Here is a 17,285-nt window from a genome sequence, read left to right on the forward strand (position 1 = left end):
ATTATCTCGTAAGGTCCCATAAATCTCGGACCCAGCTTAGCAGAAGGAACCTTGAGTTTAATATTCCATGTGGATAACCATACCTTGTCCCCAACTCCAAGGCTAGGGCCCTTGGAACGTCTTTTATTAGCAGAGGAGGCTTGACCAACCTTTGCCTTCTTCAGGTTCTCTTTCACCTCAGACCAGATAGCCTTCAATTTGTCCACAGTTGATTCAGCCTCAGGAGTATCCACCACAGCGGAAGAAAAAGAACCAAAACATGCATGCAACCCTAAATTGCAGAAAAAGGGGGTAGTCTTGATGGATTCCTGATACTGATTATTGATAGCGAACTCAGCTAGCGGCAGATATTCTACCCAGTCAGACTGACGGTCAGACACATAACACCGGAGATATTGTTCAAGGGTTTGATTGGAACGTTCAGTCTGACCATTTGTCTCTGGGTGGTAGGCAGATGAAAAAGATAGCTCTATATTGATCTTTTTACAAAACGCCCTCTAGAATTTCGAGACTAACTATGTTCCTCGGTCAGAAACAATATTTTCCGGAACCCCGTGTAACCGCACAATATGCCTAATAAACAACTTGCAAAGAGTTTCAGAAGTGGGTAATCCGGACAGAGGAACAAAATGACACTGTTTGCTGAATCTATCCACTACTACCCAGATACAAGTCTTCCCTTCTGAGGGTGGAAGGTCAGTGATGAAGTCCATGGAGAGATGTGTCCAAGGGCTTACTGGAGTAGTTAGGGACTGGAGAAATCCGTCAGGGCGGGTACGGGGTGCCTTGGCTCGAGCACAAGTTTCACAAGCCAGTACATAGTCCTTACAATCTTTCGCTACGGTTGGCCACCAAAAATACCTGGTTACTAATCGGAGGGTATTGCCGATACCAGGGTGACCTGCCAGCACAGAATTGTGGGATTCCTGGAGTACCCGTAGGCGAAGTGAGGGGGCAACAGTTTACGGTCAGGAGTGATTTCAGGAGCTTGGTTTTGGGTATTCTGGACCTCTTCTATCAAATCTAAGGAAACAGATGACATAATAATGCCTTTAGCTAAAATAGGGACTGGTTCAGAGTTTTCCAACTGAGAGGGACAGAAACTACGGGAAAGTGCATCAGCTCTGGTGTTCTTGGTACCGGGCCGAACCGTTACCACGAAATCAAATCTGGAGAAGAACAATGCCCACCTGGCCTGCCTAGGATTGAGTCTCTTAGCAGATTCCAGATAAGTGAGGTTCTTATGGTCTGTGATGACTGTGACCTTATGTTTGGCGCCTTCGAGGAAGTGGCGCCATTCCTCGAAGGCCCATTTGATTGCCAACAGCTCTCGATTACCAATATCATAATTTCTCTCCGTGGGAGAAAACTTGCGAGAAAAGAAGGCACAAGGACGAAGCTGAGTGAGAGACGGAGTACCTTGAGATAGCACCGCTCCCATTCCGACCTCAGATGCATTGACTTCTACTATAAACGGACGCATAAGGTCAGGCTGAACCAGAATCGGGTCTGAGGAAAAACAGTCTTTCAATTTTGAGAAGGCATGGATCGCCTCTGGCTTCCAATTAACCACATCAGCCCCCTTTTTAAGTCAAATCGGTGAGGGGTTTGGCAATTTTGGAAAAATTTCTAATGAATTTGCTATAATAATTAGCAAATCCAAGGAAACACTGCAAGGCTTTCAGAGACTTGGGTTGCACCCACTCCTTAATCGGCCGAAGCTTATAGGGATCCATGCGGATGCCTTCTGCAGACAAGATATAACCCAGGAAATTAACCTCTGCCTCAAAAAAACACATTTCTCGTATTTAGCAAATAGCGAGATCTCCCTGAGTCTCTGAAGTACAGTGCGGACATGTTGAACATGTGACATAGCATCAGGAGAATAAATCAGGATGTCATCCAGATAGACCACCACATATAGACCACAGATATCCCTGAAAATGTCATTGACAAAGTTCTGAAAGACAGCTGGCGCATTACTTAACCCAAAAGGCATTACCAGGTACTCATAGTGTCCCTCTGGAGTGTTAAATGCTGTTTTTCACTCATCTCCTTCTCTGATGCGGATTAGGTTATATGCACCCCTGAGATCCAGCTTGGTGAACCACCGGGCTCCTATGAGCTGGTTAAAGAGATCGGGGATGAGTGGCAGAGGGTACTGATTCTATACAGTAATAGCATTAAGTTTACGGTAGTCAATACAAGGTCTGAAGCCACCATCTTTTTTATCAACATAAAAGAATCCAGCGCCGACTGGTGACCTAGATGGTCTGATAAACCCTCTCTGCAGACTGTCTGCTATATAATCTTTCATGGCCTGACGCTTCGGACCAGAAAGATTATACATTTTACCCTTGGGGAGTCGGGAATTGGGGACCAAATCTATGTGGCAGTCATAATCTCTGTGCGGAGGTAATTTTTCAGATTCCGATACCGAAAACACATCAGCAAAATCCCTGAATGCATGAGGTATGAAAATAGGTTCAGCTCTAGTCAAGTTAACAGATAAAGACATGCATGTCTCCTGACACTCAGGGCTCCAGCGCACAATCTCACCCTGGTGCCAGTCTATGACCCGGTTATGTTTGCGCAGCCATGGCATGCCCAATACCACGGCTGACATCAGATTCTCAAGAGCAAAAAATGACACAGTTTCTACATGCAGAGCACCAACAAGCATGGAGATCTCTGGAGTTACAAATGTAACTACACCCTGAGTGAGAGGGGTACTATCGATAGCAGATAATCTAATGGGAGCATTCAATCTTAGCAAAGGTAAAAGCAGTTCTTTTGCTACAATAGTGTCTAAGAAATTAGCTGCAGAGCCACAATCAATGAAGGCCTGCAGCCGTACAGATTTTCCCTGGTGAGACAATTGGACAGGTAACATTAACCTCATAGGGTCTTCAGGAAGAACCTGGGCGCCTGAGTGAGTATCCTGGGGCCCACTCAGGCGCTGCTGCTCCTTTGGAAACGATTGCCTCTGAGATCCAGGCACTCCATGTTCGGCCCCATAACGTGATCTGCTCCCTTGCAGTCGACGGGACTCTGGACACGATGAGGTAAGTGCTGCAGGGGCTTGAACCTGAGCAAACCTGAGATCCTGCACCTTCTGTGTAAGTCCATGAACAAGGCCAGAAAGGGTGTGCACCTGGTTTAGCACAGCATGGAGAGAATCCATTTTTTTTTCTCTCCTTGTTAGATGGGCCAGAGATAATGTAACGCCTGCCTGGGTCAACAGACTCAGGGGGGATGTAATGGACAGACTAAAGGGAAGCCACTCACCAAGCAGGACCCCCAGGACCCTGAAACCCTTTAACCCCTATACAGGAATTTGGAATTACACAGGGCCCTGGAGATCACTACCTGTGGAATGCTGCAGTCCGATGAGAGTAGTCGTCAGGCAGGGTCAAACCAGGAATAGCAGAACAGGGACAGAATCGGCAGACAAGGACGTAATCAGAAAATGGAGCAGAGGTCAAATCCGGATCGGGCAGCGAGGTACAAAAAAAAAAAGGCAGAAGGGTAGTCAGAAAACACGCAGAAGTCAGCACACAGGAATCACAAAACAGAATAGGGCGGACCAGGAGCCAGGAAATCAGAACTATCTCTGGCAGTGGTCATGTGACAGGAGGGGGAATAAGAAGGGTATGGTGTCTTCCCATTGGCTGTAGCTGAACGCTGGCAACTTCAGCTGGAAGACACATGCCACCCACAGTCAGCCAGCGGTACTGCAGATCCCAAGATAACCCAGCCCAGTGGATGATCGAAGCCTGCGCCGACCGGTGCCACTGGCATCGACTCCTCTCCCATTACCAGCACCATCCATGGCAGGAACACGGCGTCGCCAGGCGATCGGAGCAGAAGTCGCTGGAGCAGACTCCGGAGGTGACGTAACACAAAGGAGGTTCAAGTTGAACGGTACCAGGGTTGAAGCCCTGGTGCCTTGGCTAGGAGGCAGATGGTGGTCTCCATCAGCAGGAGACAGGAAGACAACTCGGCAGAACCAAGGTGGACCAGGACAGGGTTGTAGCCCGCCGGTATCGACACGGGGAACCGACCCGGAAACTGTAGCACAGAGGGGTACTCGGACCCCGAAGCCAGAACCGCAAACCAGCGGTCTGGTTAATTATCCGATTGGGTGGGACAGAACCTCTAGTCCTGGCCTCAAAGTCCCTCATAGAAGACAACAGCCCACCGATAGGGATGGGAGGTCCCCGCCAAGGCCCATAGATCCCACGGGCCAGCGTCTGCGGGCACAGCTTCTTTGGCCACATCCAGCCGGGAGCGGACTCCTGAGTTTTAGATTAGGAAGTCCACCATACACAAACGAGTGCAGAGGAAAAGGACAGTGACCACCAGCCTGGGTGGGGGACATGAATGCAACCGGCCACGGCAACCGGCCACCAGCACCTTGGTTTACCAAAAGACTCGTGTGATTCATTTACTGTGAGTAACCAAATATTCCCCTGCACGTCCGGGCACGCTGGGCCTTGCCATCACTACACCCTGCACAAAGACACTGGGTCCCGGGGCAACCATCCCTCCCCACGGAGTGGTTAACATCCAGCTGCCACTACATCTCCCCCGGGTGCCCCATAACAGCAGCGGTGGTGTCCCACCTCACCACACACCGTGGGTGGCGTCACGAACTTAATACGGCCTAGCCCGTACATCTACGTCCCCCCTTTTATTCGGCGTGTCAGTGAGATCCCCGGGTCCAGAGGCCCTCAAGCAATCCCACCGGAAGGACCGGGCCCGAGCAGCGGCGGCTGCTGGCATGGTGGCGGTCCACTAGCAAAGTATGAGATTTTCATTTTGCTGTCCACACTGTGCATCTTTTGTTCGCTGCGCTTTTGAAGATGCACCCGAGATGCAGTAGGTCAATTCTTTTTGCGTTCTTCCAGCGTTTTTGAGCCCTTCCAGTTAATAGAATTGACTTAAAAAAAACACACTGGACAAAAACACTAAATCTTTGTGGTAAAAAAAAAAAAAAAAAAAAGTGCCGCATGTGAACATATCCTTAGCTGACTTCTCCCTGAAAATGGCCGCACTGTCTTGTTTAACTCCTCCCTGGCCTAATCTTAACCCTTTATATATATAAATCTAATTTATTATTTTATGATACCTACACTGGCTGCTAGATGGTGACATTACTATACATTCTACATGCTAAAACCCTATCTCTAACTAGTTTACCATTCTTCCCTGTTGAATTACACAATACAATAAACTTAGTATAAACACACATTTCACAGTACAGACATAATATATAGCATAACCACCATCTATAATGCAGGGGCTGGACCACTTCTATACATGCCTCCCAAGTATAAAACCGCCCCAGTATGACAGCCCCCACAATGCCCTTCCATACAGTATGATGGTTCGGAGATGCATTTCCAACCACAGGATAATACATCACACACACACACACACACACACACACATTATGATGCCCCAATGTGGCGCCCCTGAGGCTTCCGTCGCCACAGAGACATTGCACCCCAGCCAGAGGTGTGATGTCCCATCCTAGGTAAGGACAAGGGTACATACCGGTTCACAGGCAAATCTACACGAACACCCATTGCTAGGCACATATAGGGACCAGAGATAGTGGCAGCTACCCCCGTGCTGTAGTCAGGGGGACCGTAAGACCCATTTCTGCTTCCATAGGGGGGCTTAGCAACAGGAAAAGTGGGAGGAGCCAACGAGAAAGTGAGAGTAGAACCAGGAAGTTCAAGTGGCAGTCTGTCAGTAGGAACAGAGGAGTGAAGTCAAGTCTGCGTGAGGCAGAGGAGGAGAGTGGTAGTGGGTAGAGACAGTGAAGAGAGAGAAGGTTCCTGGTGGAGATCCTGGGGCCCAGCTGACACCACAGATAGAGAAGAGAGGATCCCAGGGCCACGGAAGGGCATATTTGCTCGTGGCCTGCTCCACAGGAAGATCGGGTGGAGGGGTCTGGCTGCATTCGGGGACGGTCCCCAGACAGAGGGAAGAAATACATTTCCTCATAAAGTAACACCGAAGACCCCGGGTGGTTGCAAGCGCCCAGGGCCACAACCTGCCGTAGATCCCCTGGGAAGAGGGCAAGATTCCAGTCAGGCAAGCCCCTTGACCAGATTCTATGGTAGAGGCCAAGACAAGTTCATCTATCAAAGTCAAGGCTGTGATGCCAGCCAAGGAAAGAGACCTAAAAGTGGTGCACCGGTATTAACCCTAAGAATTACCTGGGATCGGCGGAGGCACCGGAAAGTGAATTCCAGCACTCCAACAGCAACCAGTCTGCTGCAGCCCAAGGAACAGTGAGTAAAGACCTTAAACTGCAACTCCTGGTATCACTCCCTTTTGTTCCGCCTTGCACCGCATCATTCACAAAACCACCATAGACTCTTACAAGCACCAACGGTTGCCCCGGGGTACAGCTCCACCTGTGGGGAGCAGAACCACCATAGCTGTCATTTCATCAGCCCCGGAGACCCCATCCAGCAGCGGCGGCTCCATAGCCGCAATCCACAGGTGGCGTCACGAATATATTTCCACAAACTTTATTATTGATCATCACCCCCACAGCCGCCATATTAATTGGCCCCGCCAGGGTCACGGAGTTGGGCCCTGTCACCGCTGACTACCCCCGGACTAGTCCGGCCCGACACCGGGTCACCCAGAGCCCTGGGGTGGGTGAGTCACCTACACATGGTGTCCCCAAAACGTTCCCCTTCTCTTCACAGTATGTTGTCTCGAGGTATCCTTAGGGTATGTAAACTTTTGAGCCCTACTGTATATATGCCCCCCCCATGCTTGGCCATCCTGGTATATATTTTCCCCATTTCCCCATTCTGTACTGATATCCTCTATACTGGGCCTCTTTCATGAATAAATGTTTCCCATTCTTGGCACCTATTTCCCATCTGGGGTTCTTTCCTGGTATATATGTCCCCCATCCTGGAACCTATTCTAGCGTATATGTCCTCCATCCTGGTCTATATATCCGCCATTCTTTGGTATATGTTCCTCATCCTGGGTCCATCCTGATATACATATCCCCCATCCTGGTATATACTGTATGTCCCCCGTTCTGCCACTATTCTCCAACACATTAAGAAAACAAACATTCTACTATACTTCCCCCGCTTCCACAATGCGCAGCATCTTCCTCTGTAGTCCATGCAGAGGCCGGTACAGCTGAGATTGGCGTGCCTTCTATTGGGTCACTGCCATGTGACACCAATGCCTGGTACGCCTACGTCAGCTGCCGGTCTCTAATTGCGATGTACTGTATTGCAGTGCAGCAAGGTGAATGTGCTCTCTACAATCGCTATCGTTACGCCCTGGTACAATGCCTCAAAATGCCCTCCCTAGTACCCCACCCCACTCAGAAAGGTTGACTGAATAATAAAAAAAAAAAACACCCACACATGGCCTTGTTCCCATGATAAGTATAAATCTATAACTTGAACAAAGGACCGGCACTCCAAATCTTCTGTAATTTTTTAGAATTTATTACACATAATAATAATTTAATAATTTTATTCATTTATATAGCGCTATTAATTCCACAGCGCTTTACATACATACTTACATACATACAATAGATGTGAAAAAGGCTCACTATTAGCCGAAACGTGTAATTTACGCCCGTATACTTATGTGGAATAAATTCTAAAAACTTCCAGAAGAATTGGAGTGCCGGTCCTTTGTCCAAGTTATATTGTAGATGCCTTCCTCGGACACGTGCACCTTGGATTGTGTGCCACCTGGGACACTTGTTTCTAAGTATAAATCTATAGGCATACTCTAGCCCAGAGGTATCAAACATGCCCCTGAGGCTGCTTCTTGTGGCCCGCAGACACCTAGACCCCGTGACGATTGCGGCCTGGTACATACACAGGGCCGCCGCCATCAGCACTTTCCTTCCAGTGAGTATAATTTGTGGCACCGCGCAGAGAAGCACACTTCTACACAGCTTTACTAATGGCAGCTGCCGCTGGGCAATCAGAGGCCAGCAGCTAATGTGAGTGTATTCTGATTGGCCGGCGCGGCCGCCATTAGTAAAGATGTGAGGATAGCAGTGCCACAAATCGTTCCCCAGTAGGAAAACGCTGATGGCGGTGGCCTTGTGTACAAGACAGCCATTGTCACGGCCCTCACAGGGTCTAGGTGCCTGCGGTCTGCAAGACACCAAGGGAAGAGAGGAAAGTTGAGAATTTTTTTTTTGTATGTGAACAATTACATACTGGGATATTACTACAAGGGGACAAGAATGGGCACACTACTACAAGGGGACAAGGATGGGCACATTACTACAAGGGGGAAATATGAGCACAATACTACAAGGGGAAAATATGAGCACAATACTACAAGAGGACCATATGGGCACATTACTACAAGGGGACAAGGATGGGCACATTACTACAATATGGCACATTACAACCAGATGGGGACAATATGGGCACAGAACTACAAGATGGGGACAATATGGGCACATTACTACAAGATCGGGACATTGCTAAAAGATAAGAAATGTAACTACAAAATGTTGTCCAAAATTACTATACATTCGTAATTGTAAAATGATATTATTTACAAGAAGGGAATAAAATGAAAACAAAAAAGGTGATTTTTTTCCCCATAAAAAGTATTTTTAATATATAAACAAATAAAAAAGTGCACATTTAGTATATTAAACAAGCGAAAAATGTTCAAAAAATGTGATCCAAAGGTGTATAGAAAAAATATGAGATCACTAAAAAGGTAACTGGGTCCAGCAAAGAATGAGGGCCCCCAAATAATTTTTCTTCTATGCGCGGCCCTTATACTCACCCGAGTTTGAGATCCCTGCTCTAGCCTGTGTTGTGTGTGGTTGACGCTGCAGGCATCATGTAGTCACATGTCTGCTACACTAAACCTTAGAAGGGGCAAAGAGCATAGGCTGTGGTGGTGCATGAAGCTCACGGCTCAATACTCCACTATTAGGCGCTGTGCACACACTGCGTTTTTTGTTCAATTTTGGGTGTAGTTTGTTGCCCAAAACTGCATGTATTTCCTTCCCAAGCGAAGTCTATGAGAATTCAGTAAGGCTGTGCGTGCGCTGCTTCTTTTTTGCCTACAGTTTTTTTTGTGAAGAAAAAAAAAAAGCAGCAGCATGTCAATTCTATTTGTGTTTTGTCCCTGCATTTTGGAGGACTGGCAGATTAAACCCCCGCTGACTCGGGGTCGGTGGGGAATTGATACCCGGTATCTGGCCAGATGCTGGTCCCCATATAAAGTCTATGGGGACCAGAATCCACGGCAAAGTGGAAGGAGCAAGCGCTTTATACTCACTGATCCCTGGCGCGGCTGTCACACTGCTCCCGAGGCTTCTCATTCTTGTTACTGGGCCGTTCATTTGTCTCATACATATTCACTGCTTCCCCTGCCCACCGGTGGCTGTGATTGGTTGCAGTCAGATGCACCCCCACGTTGAATGATGGCTGTCTGACTGCAACCAATCACAGACGCCGGTGGGTGGAACTATTGTACAGTGAAATAAATAATTTTTAAAAAATGGCGTGTGGTCCCCTCAATTTTGATACCCAGCCAAGATAAAACCCTACAGCTGGAGCTGGTATTCTCAACCTGGGGAAGCCTACGGTTATTAGGCTACCCCCCAGTCTAAAAATATCAGCCTGCAGCCACCCGAAATTGCCCCATCATTAGATGCGACAGTCCTGACACTTTAAACAGCTCTTCCCGATTGCCCTGGTGCTGGTGCAGTGGCAATCGGGGCAATAAGGAGTTTATAGCAGCCCATAGCTGTCACTAAGCCCTAGATTAGTGATGGCAGACATTCATCAGACATCCCCACCACTAATTTGTAAACTTAAAGTAAATAAACACAAACACCCAAGAAAATCCTTTGTTTGAAATAAAAGACAAAAAAGGATCCTCTTTCAACACTTTATTAACCTCGCAAACACCCCTCCAGGTCCGAGATAATCCACACAAGGTCCCACGACGCTTCCAGCACTGCTACATCTGACAATCACAGCAAGCACCATAGAACATGACTACCCGCTGTGGGGTTCAGGCTGCAACTGAAGTGAGCCAAGCAATAAAATTTAGCATCCTAGACATGAGTTATGCTAAAGAAAATATATTTACTTATGATTATAAATTGTATCATTCTAAAGACGCCATATAATAATGCTGGGTCATGTTTTATTTTTCCCAATCTAAATAATCAAATATAATTCATCTTATTCATTTGTCCTAGAAACCTCCCAAAGTGAGAAATAACTTTCAGACACTTCATGACAACTATCAGTGTGGACAGATATATAGTATGTGCAGACATGTCTTATATCATGTCTACCTGAAAAAAAAAGTAATCAGAAATATGGAAACATATGTGACATTATGTAATGTAAAACTTTATAAAAGTAACCTCTGCACTTACAAAGATTTCTTCAATGAGGCCAGTTCCTTCAGCTTTTCTTGTAGCTCATTAGCAGTTGTTTGTTTTATGTTCTTCCTGTTGTGCATGGAACATCTATCATCAGCTCATATGTAAATTTATAATTATCAGCAAATACTCCATTCCAAATACTTTGCCAACACTTTCCATCTACATCACATAAAAGATAGAATGTTGTCTGTGTTGAGCTACCACTAGAGGGCGATCACTCCATAGGGACAGAAGAAGCCTAGAAGGCTGGCGGCATAAATAGGCCTCATAACTGATCTGCCACCATATTATTCACTTTTCATATATGTCTGTCCCATAATTATTTAATGATTGGCAATTTTCTTTCTTTGAGCCTTTATTTTTTCCTTTTACATTTGTCTGGCAAAGTCATTTGAGGTCTTGATTTCTTATGTAGTGAGTTGTCGTTTTGCCTGACACCATTCACTTTACCATTTAATGTACTGAATAGCGGGATACAAAAATTATAAAAAACTTTAGATGTGAAAAATAGTTAAACTTTTGTGAATCAAACATTTTGATGTGACTCCATTTTCTGAGACTTGTAAGTGTAGACCTCAGCTGTCATTTTTATGGACCCCATTTTCACGCACATACGATGCTTCAATCTATTTCTATTGAATTTCTTGTGTGTAGAGCAGAAACCAAAAATTATATTCTTATGTTTCAACCCTTTTCTTTTTGTATTTAACATGGGGGTAAAATAATTTTATATATTGATAGATTGGATTGTTACGGACACCCGATAACAATTGTTTGTGGCTCCGGGCAGATGTCCATAGGATCTGGGCGTCCTCCGCACCAGCCGTGACTTTTTGTACATGTGTATAATATATAATGTCTGATATATTTCTACAGAAGCCATATTAAGATATTGCTTCATTTTTCTTTTCTTCTCACTTGTATGTAACAAGTTAGATTACAATTCCTCTAATGTTTGTAACCCATAAAAAACACATTGGCATTTTTGTAAATAAGATCTGATACATGAGCGGCTCTCAGTAAGGTGCAGCTATCTGTGTAGTAGATATATATCATGTGCGGACAGGTTCTATATTATCTGTACCTGAATACAATGAATCAGACATAAGGAAACATCTATATCATTATGGAATCTATAAGTTTTCTATATTAGATCAGTAATTCTCTGCACTTACATAGTCGTGATTTTGGTCATCTTCCGTTCAGCTTTTTTCTTAAATTTCTTCTCAGTGATGTTCTCATCGTCACTATTGTGCAAGGAAGATACAACAACTTGTGTTAAATTGTCACAAACTCAATAGTACAAGCACATATAAGAATCTTTGAATCTTTGCAACATATTTTATCCACTTATGAGCCACTTCTACTCCCTCTCCCCCGGCATCACAAACTAACCATCAACTAAGAGAAAAAACTTTAAATCCATCTTAGTCAAAGCAAAATGAACTGCAGTCTCTGTGTGGTGTATAATTTTACAGCCCATTATAGTCTGTGGAGAGGGAAGAGGAGTGAGGAACAAGGTGAGAAAACAGGAAGAGACACAGAAATATCATACTGCAGTTAGTGAATAGCTAAACCTATCCAAGAGCTGACTCACAGCTACACTGCTATACAATGTCCTTCATGCTGCTGGTACTTCTAATCGTGTAAAGCAGAGAAAAAAAATCAGGAATCCCCGTTTCTGTGTACTGTGTATAGGAGACACCATAACAGCTAGTCTCTTCCCACTAGATCAGAGACAACTGATTAGAGAGAACACTGGTGATAAATTCAGGACACAAGTCATCTTATGCCCAGAAATAGTGTTATTCCTCATGAATACAGACATGACAACTTATTCACTTAATTTCAGAGCCCTGTTCTCTAGATCGCTGGAAGACCCTGAGCTGAGTTGTGTCCAACCCCTTTACGCTACAACTGTACTTAAAATAAATATGTTACATGTAATGTTGTTGGCTTCAGCTATCACCTAGTAGCTAAAGATGAATAAGTAGCACTCCAAGTCTCAGTGTAGCTCTGGCCTAAATGCAAGAATTATACATTTATGAATATAGATACAAGTGCATCTCAATAAATTGGAATATCATCAAAAAGTAAATTTATTTCAGTAATTCAAAACAAAAAAGGGAAACATATTGTATATATAGATAATAGCCATTACAAAGAGGTTGATCTATTTCAAGTGTTTATTTCTGTTAATGTTGATGATTATAGCTTACAGTCAATGAAAACCCAAAAGTCATTATCTCAGAAAATTAGAATAATTACCACAAAACACTTGCAAAGGCTTGCAGAGCATTTAAAATGGTTCCTTAGACTGGTTCAGTAGGCTACACAATCATGGGGAAGACTACTGACTTAACAGATGTCCAGAAGGCAGTCATTGACACACTCCACAAGGATGGTAAGCCACAAAAGGTCATTGCTAAAGAAGCTAGATAAAATGAAAAACAAGGAGCGCATGTGTAGGGTCACAATGTAACCGGTGAGAACAAATGAATGAAATTTGCTCACCTGATAAGGTTGTGCAGACCCTGCACAACCCTGGTAAAAGACGTGATAAGTTTGTATAAACTTGCGCTGTCAGGGACTGAGTCCAGGAGATCCTTCCAGGAGATAAGCCACACGTGCTGCTGTGCCGGGCAGGTCTCCTGCAGCCGAGGAGTTAATCCAGGAAAGCCCCCGTGCGGCTGGACTGGAGGAGTCACTGAAGATCAGTGTTCCTGATTGCAAGTACTACCTCCGTCCAAGCAGCTCCTGCCGTGTGTCCCCAGAGGGGAAGAGATTTTAGGAATGAAAGAAACACGGTCTAATGGAGCGCTATGGTGGCCTCCATAGCGCTCCATTAGACCGTGTTTCTTTCATTCCTATTGCTAAAGAAGCTGGCTGTTCACAGAGTGCTGCATCCAAGCATATAATGGAAAGGTGAGTGGAAGGAAAGCGTGTGGTAGAAAAAGGTGCACAAGCAACCGGGATAACCACAGCCTTGATAGGACCACAGCCTTGATAGGACTGTTAAGAAAAGGCCATTAAAAAATTTGAGGGAGATTCACAAGGAATGGACTGCTGCTGGTGTCAGTGCTTCAAGAGCCACCACACACAGATGTATTCAGGACATGGGTTACACAACTGTCATATTCCTTGTGTCATGCCACTCATGACCAATAGACAACAACAGAAGTGTCTTATCTCTGCCAAGGAGAAAAAGAATTGGACTGTTGCTCAGTGGTCCAAGGTACTGTTTTCAGATGAAAGTAAATTTTCCATTTCATTTGGAAATCAAGGTCCAAGAGTCTGGAGGAAGAGTGGAGAGGCCACAATCCAAGCTGCTAGAGGTCTAGTGTGAAGTGTCCACAATCAGTGATGGTTTGGGGAGCCATGTCGTCTGCTGGTGTAGGCCCACTGTGTTTTATCAAGACCAAAGTCAGCACAGCCATCTACCAGAAAATTTTAGAGCTCTTCATACTTCTCTGTGCCGACAAGCTTTTTGGAAATGGAAATTGAATTGTCTAGGAGGACTTGGCACCTGTCCACACTGCCAAAAGTACCAATACCTGGATTAACAATCATAGTATCACTGTGCTTGATTGGCCAGAAAACTCGCCTGACCTAAACACCATAGAGAATCTATGGGATATTGTCAAGAGGAAGATGAGAGACAAAAGACCAAACAATGCACATGACCTGAAGGCTGCTATCAAAGCAACCTGGGGTTCCATAACACCTCAGCAGTGCCACAGGCTGATCACCTCCATGATATGCCTCATTGATGTAGTAATTCATGCAAATAGAGCCCCGACCAAATATTGAGGGCATTTACTGTACATACTTTCAGTAGGCCATCATTTCTGATTGTAAAAACATTTTCTCAGTTGCTCTTATATGCAGTAATATTCAAATTTTCTGAGATAATGACTTTTGGGTTTTCATTGGCTGTAAAGCCATAATCATTAATATTGACAGAGTGATTTGTTTCACTTATTTAGTTCTGTTCGTAATGACTATATAATATATGCATTTATCTTTTTGTATTGAATTACTAAAAAATAAATTAACTTTTTGATGATATTCTAATTTATTGAGATGCACTTGTATTAGGATTTATGATGAGCATTGATGTGAGGATCAGACACAGACAAAAGAGGGCCCTGTGCAAGAATACTACATGGGCCCTGTGCAAGAATACTACATGGGCCCGGTGCAAGAATAATACATGGGCCCTGTGCAAGAATACTACATGGGCCCGGTGCAAGAATAATACATGGGCCCTGTGCAAGAATAATACATGGGCCCTGTGCAAGAATAATACATGGGCCCTGTGCAAGAATAATACATGGGCCCTGTGCAAAAATACTACATGGGCCCTGTGCAAGAATAATACATGGGCCCTGTGCAAGAATAATACATGGACCCTGTGCAAAAATAATACATGGACCCTGTGCAAGAATAATACATGGGCCCTGTGCAAGAATAATACATGGGCCCTGTGCAAGAATAATACATGGACCCAGTGCAAGAAAACTACATGGGCCCAGTGCAAGAATAATACATGGACCCTGTGCAAGAATAATACATGGGCCCTGTGCAAGAATACTACATGGGCCCTGTGCAAGAATAATACATGGGCCCTGTGCAAGAATAATACATGGACCCTGTGCAAGAAAACTACATGGGCCCAGTGCAAGAAAACTACATGGGCCCAGTGCAAGAATAATACATGGACCCTGTGCAAGAAAACTACATGGGCCCAGTGCAAGGATACTACATGGGCCCAGTGCAAGAATACTACATGAGCCCTGTGCAAGAATACTACATGGGCCCGGTGCAAGAATAATACATGGGCCCAGTGCAAGAATAATACATGGGCCCTGTGCAAGAATAATACATGGGCCCTGTGCAAGAATAATAAATGGGCCCTGTGCAAGAATAATACATGGGCCCTGTGCAAGAATACTGCATGGGCCCAGTGCAAGAATACTGCATTGGCCCAGTGCAAGAAAACTACATGGGCCCAGTGCAAGAATAATACATGGGCCCTGTGCAAGAATAATACATGGGCCCGGTGCAAGAATACTACATGGGCCCTGTGCAAGAATAATACATGGGCCCTGTGCAAGAAACATACATGGGCCCTGTGCAAGAATACTACATGGGCCCTGTGCAAGAATACTACATGGCCCCAGTGCAAGAATACTACATGTGCCCAGTGCAAGAATATTATATGGGCCTGGTGCCGGAATAATACATGGGCCCGGTGCAAGAATACTACATGGGCCCAGTGCAAGAATACTACATGGGCCCAGTGCAAGCATAATACATGGACCCTGTGCAAGAATAATACATGGACCCTGTGCAAGAATACTTCATGGGCCTTGTGCAAGAATACTACATGGGCCCAGTGCAAGAATACTACATGGGTCCGGTGCAAGAATACTACATGGGACCGGTGCCGGAATAATACATGGGTCCGGAGTAAGAATACTACATGGGCCCAGTGCAAGAATACTACATGGGCCCAGTGCAAGAATAATACATGGGCCCGGTGCCAGAATAATACATGGGCCCTGTGCAAGAATAATACATGGGCCCTGTGCAAGAATACTACATGGGCCCTGTGCAAGCATAATACATGGATCCTGTGCAAGAATACTACATGGGCCCGGTGCAAGAATACTACATGGGCCCGGTGCAAGAATACTACATGGGCCCTGTGCAAGAATATTACATGGGCCCGGTGCCGGAATACTACATGGGCCCGGTGCCAGAATAATACATGGGCCCTATGCAAGAATAATACATGGACCCTGTGCAAGAATACTACATGTGCCCTGTGCAAGAATACTACATGGGCCCTGTGCAAGAATACTACATGGGCCCTGTGCAAGAATACTACATGGGCCCGGTGCAAGAATAATACATGGGCCCAGTGCAAGAATACCAAATGGGCCCTGTGCAAGAATATTATATGGGCCCGGTGCCGGAATAATACATGGGCCCGATGCAAGAATATTACATGAGCCCTGTGCAAGAATACTACATGGGCCCTGTGCAAGAATATTACATGGGCCCTGTGCAAGAATACTACATGGGCCCAATGCAAGAATAATACATGGGCCCTGTGCAAGAATAATACATGGGCCCTGTGCAAGAATACTACATGGGCCCTGTGCAAGAATAATACATGGGCCCTGTGCAAAAATACTACATGGGCCCTGTGCAAGAATAATACATGGGCCCTGTGCAAGAATAATACATGGGCCCTGTGCAAGAATAATACATGGGCCCGGTGCCGGAATAATACATGGGCTCTGTGCAAGAATATTACATGAGCCCTGTGCAAGAAAAATACATGGGCCCTGTGCAAGAAAAAACCATGGGCCCGGTGCCGGAATAATACATGGGCCCTGTGCAAGAATATTACATGAGCCCTGTGCAAGAATACTACATGGGCCCTGTGCAAGAATATTACATGGGCCCTGTGCAAGAATACTACATGGGCCCAGTGCAAGAATACTACATGGGCCCAGTGCAAGAATACTACATGGGCCCTGTGCAAGAATAATACATGGGCCCAGTGCAAGAATACTACATGGGCCCTGTGCAAGAATAATACATGGGCCCTCTGCAAGAATACTACATGGGCCCTGTGCAAGAATACTACATGGGCCCTGTGCAAGAATACTACATGGCCCCACTACAAGAATACTACATGGGCCAAGTGCAAGAATATTATATGGGCCCGGTGCCAGAATAATACATGGGCCCGGTGCAAGAATACTACATGGGACCGGTGCCGGAATAATACATGGGTCCGGAGTAAGAATACTACATGGGCCCA

General features: G+C 45.4%; 1 protein-coding gene across 1 annotated transcript in view; it reads right to left on the reverse strand.

Moving 5' to 3' along the window:
- The window catches only part of LOC142295380 (uncharacterized), a 65,553-nt gene that overhangs the window by 18,647 nt on the left and 29,621 nt on the right, over positions 1–17,285 (reverse strand). The window contains exons 4-5 of the mRNA XM_075338486.1: positions 11,623–11,694; positions 10,439–10,513 (exon numbers count right to left, since the gene is read on the reverse strand). Coding sequence (XP_075194601.1) covers positions 10,439–10,513; positions 11,623–11,694 — 147 coding nt within the window. The remainder of the gene's footprint in view (positions 1–10,438; positions 10,514–11,622; positions 11,695–17,285) is intronic.

Source organism: Anomaloglossus baeobatrachus, chromosome 3 (genome assembly GCF_048569485.1).
Source record: "Anomaloglossus baeobatrachus isolate aAnoBae1 chromosome 3, aAnoBae1.hap1, whole genome shotgun sequence".
Lineage (NCBI taxonomy): Eukaryota > Metazoa > Chordata > Amphibia > Anura > Aromobatidae > Anomaloglossus > Anomaloglossus baeobatrachus.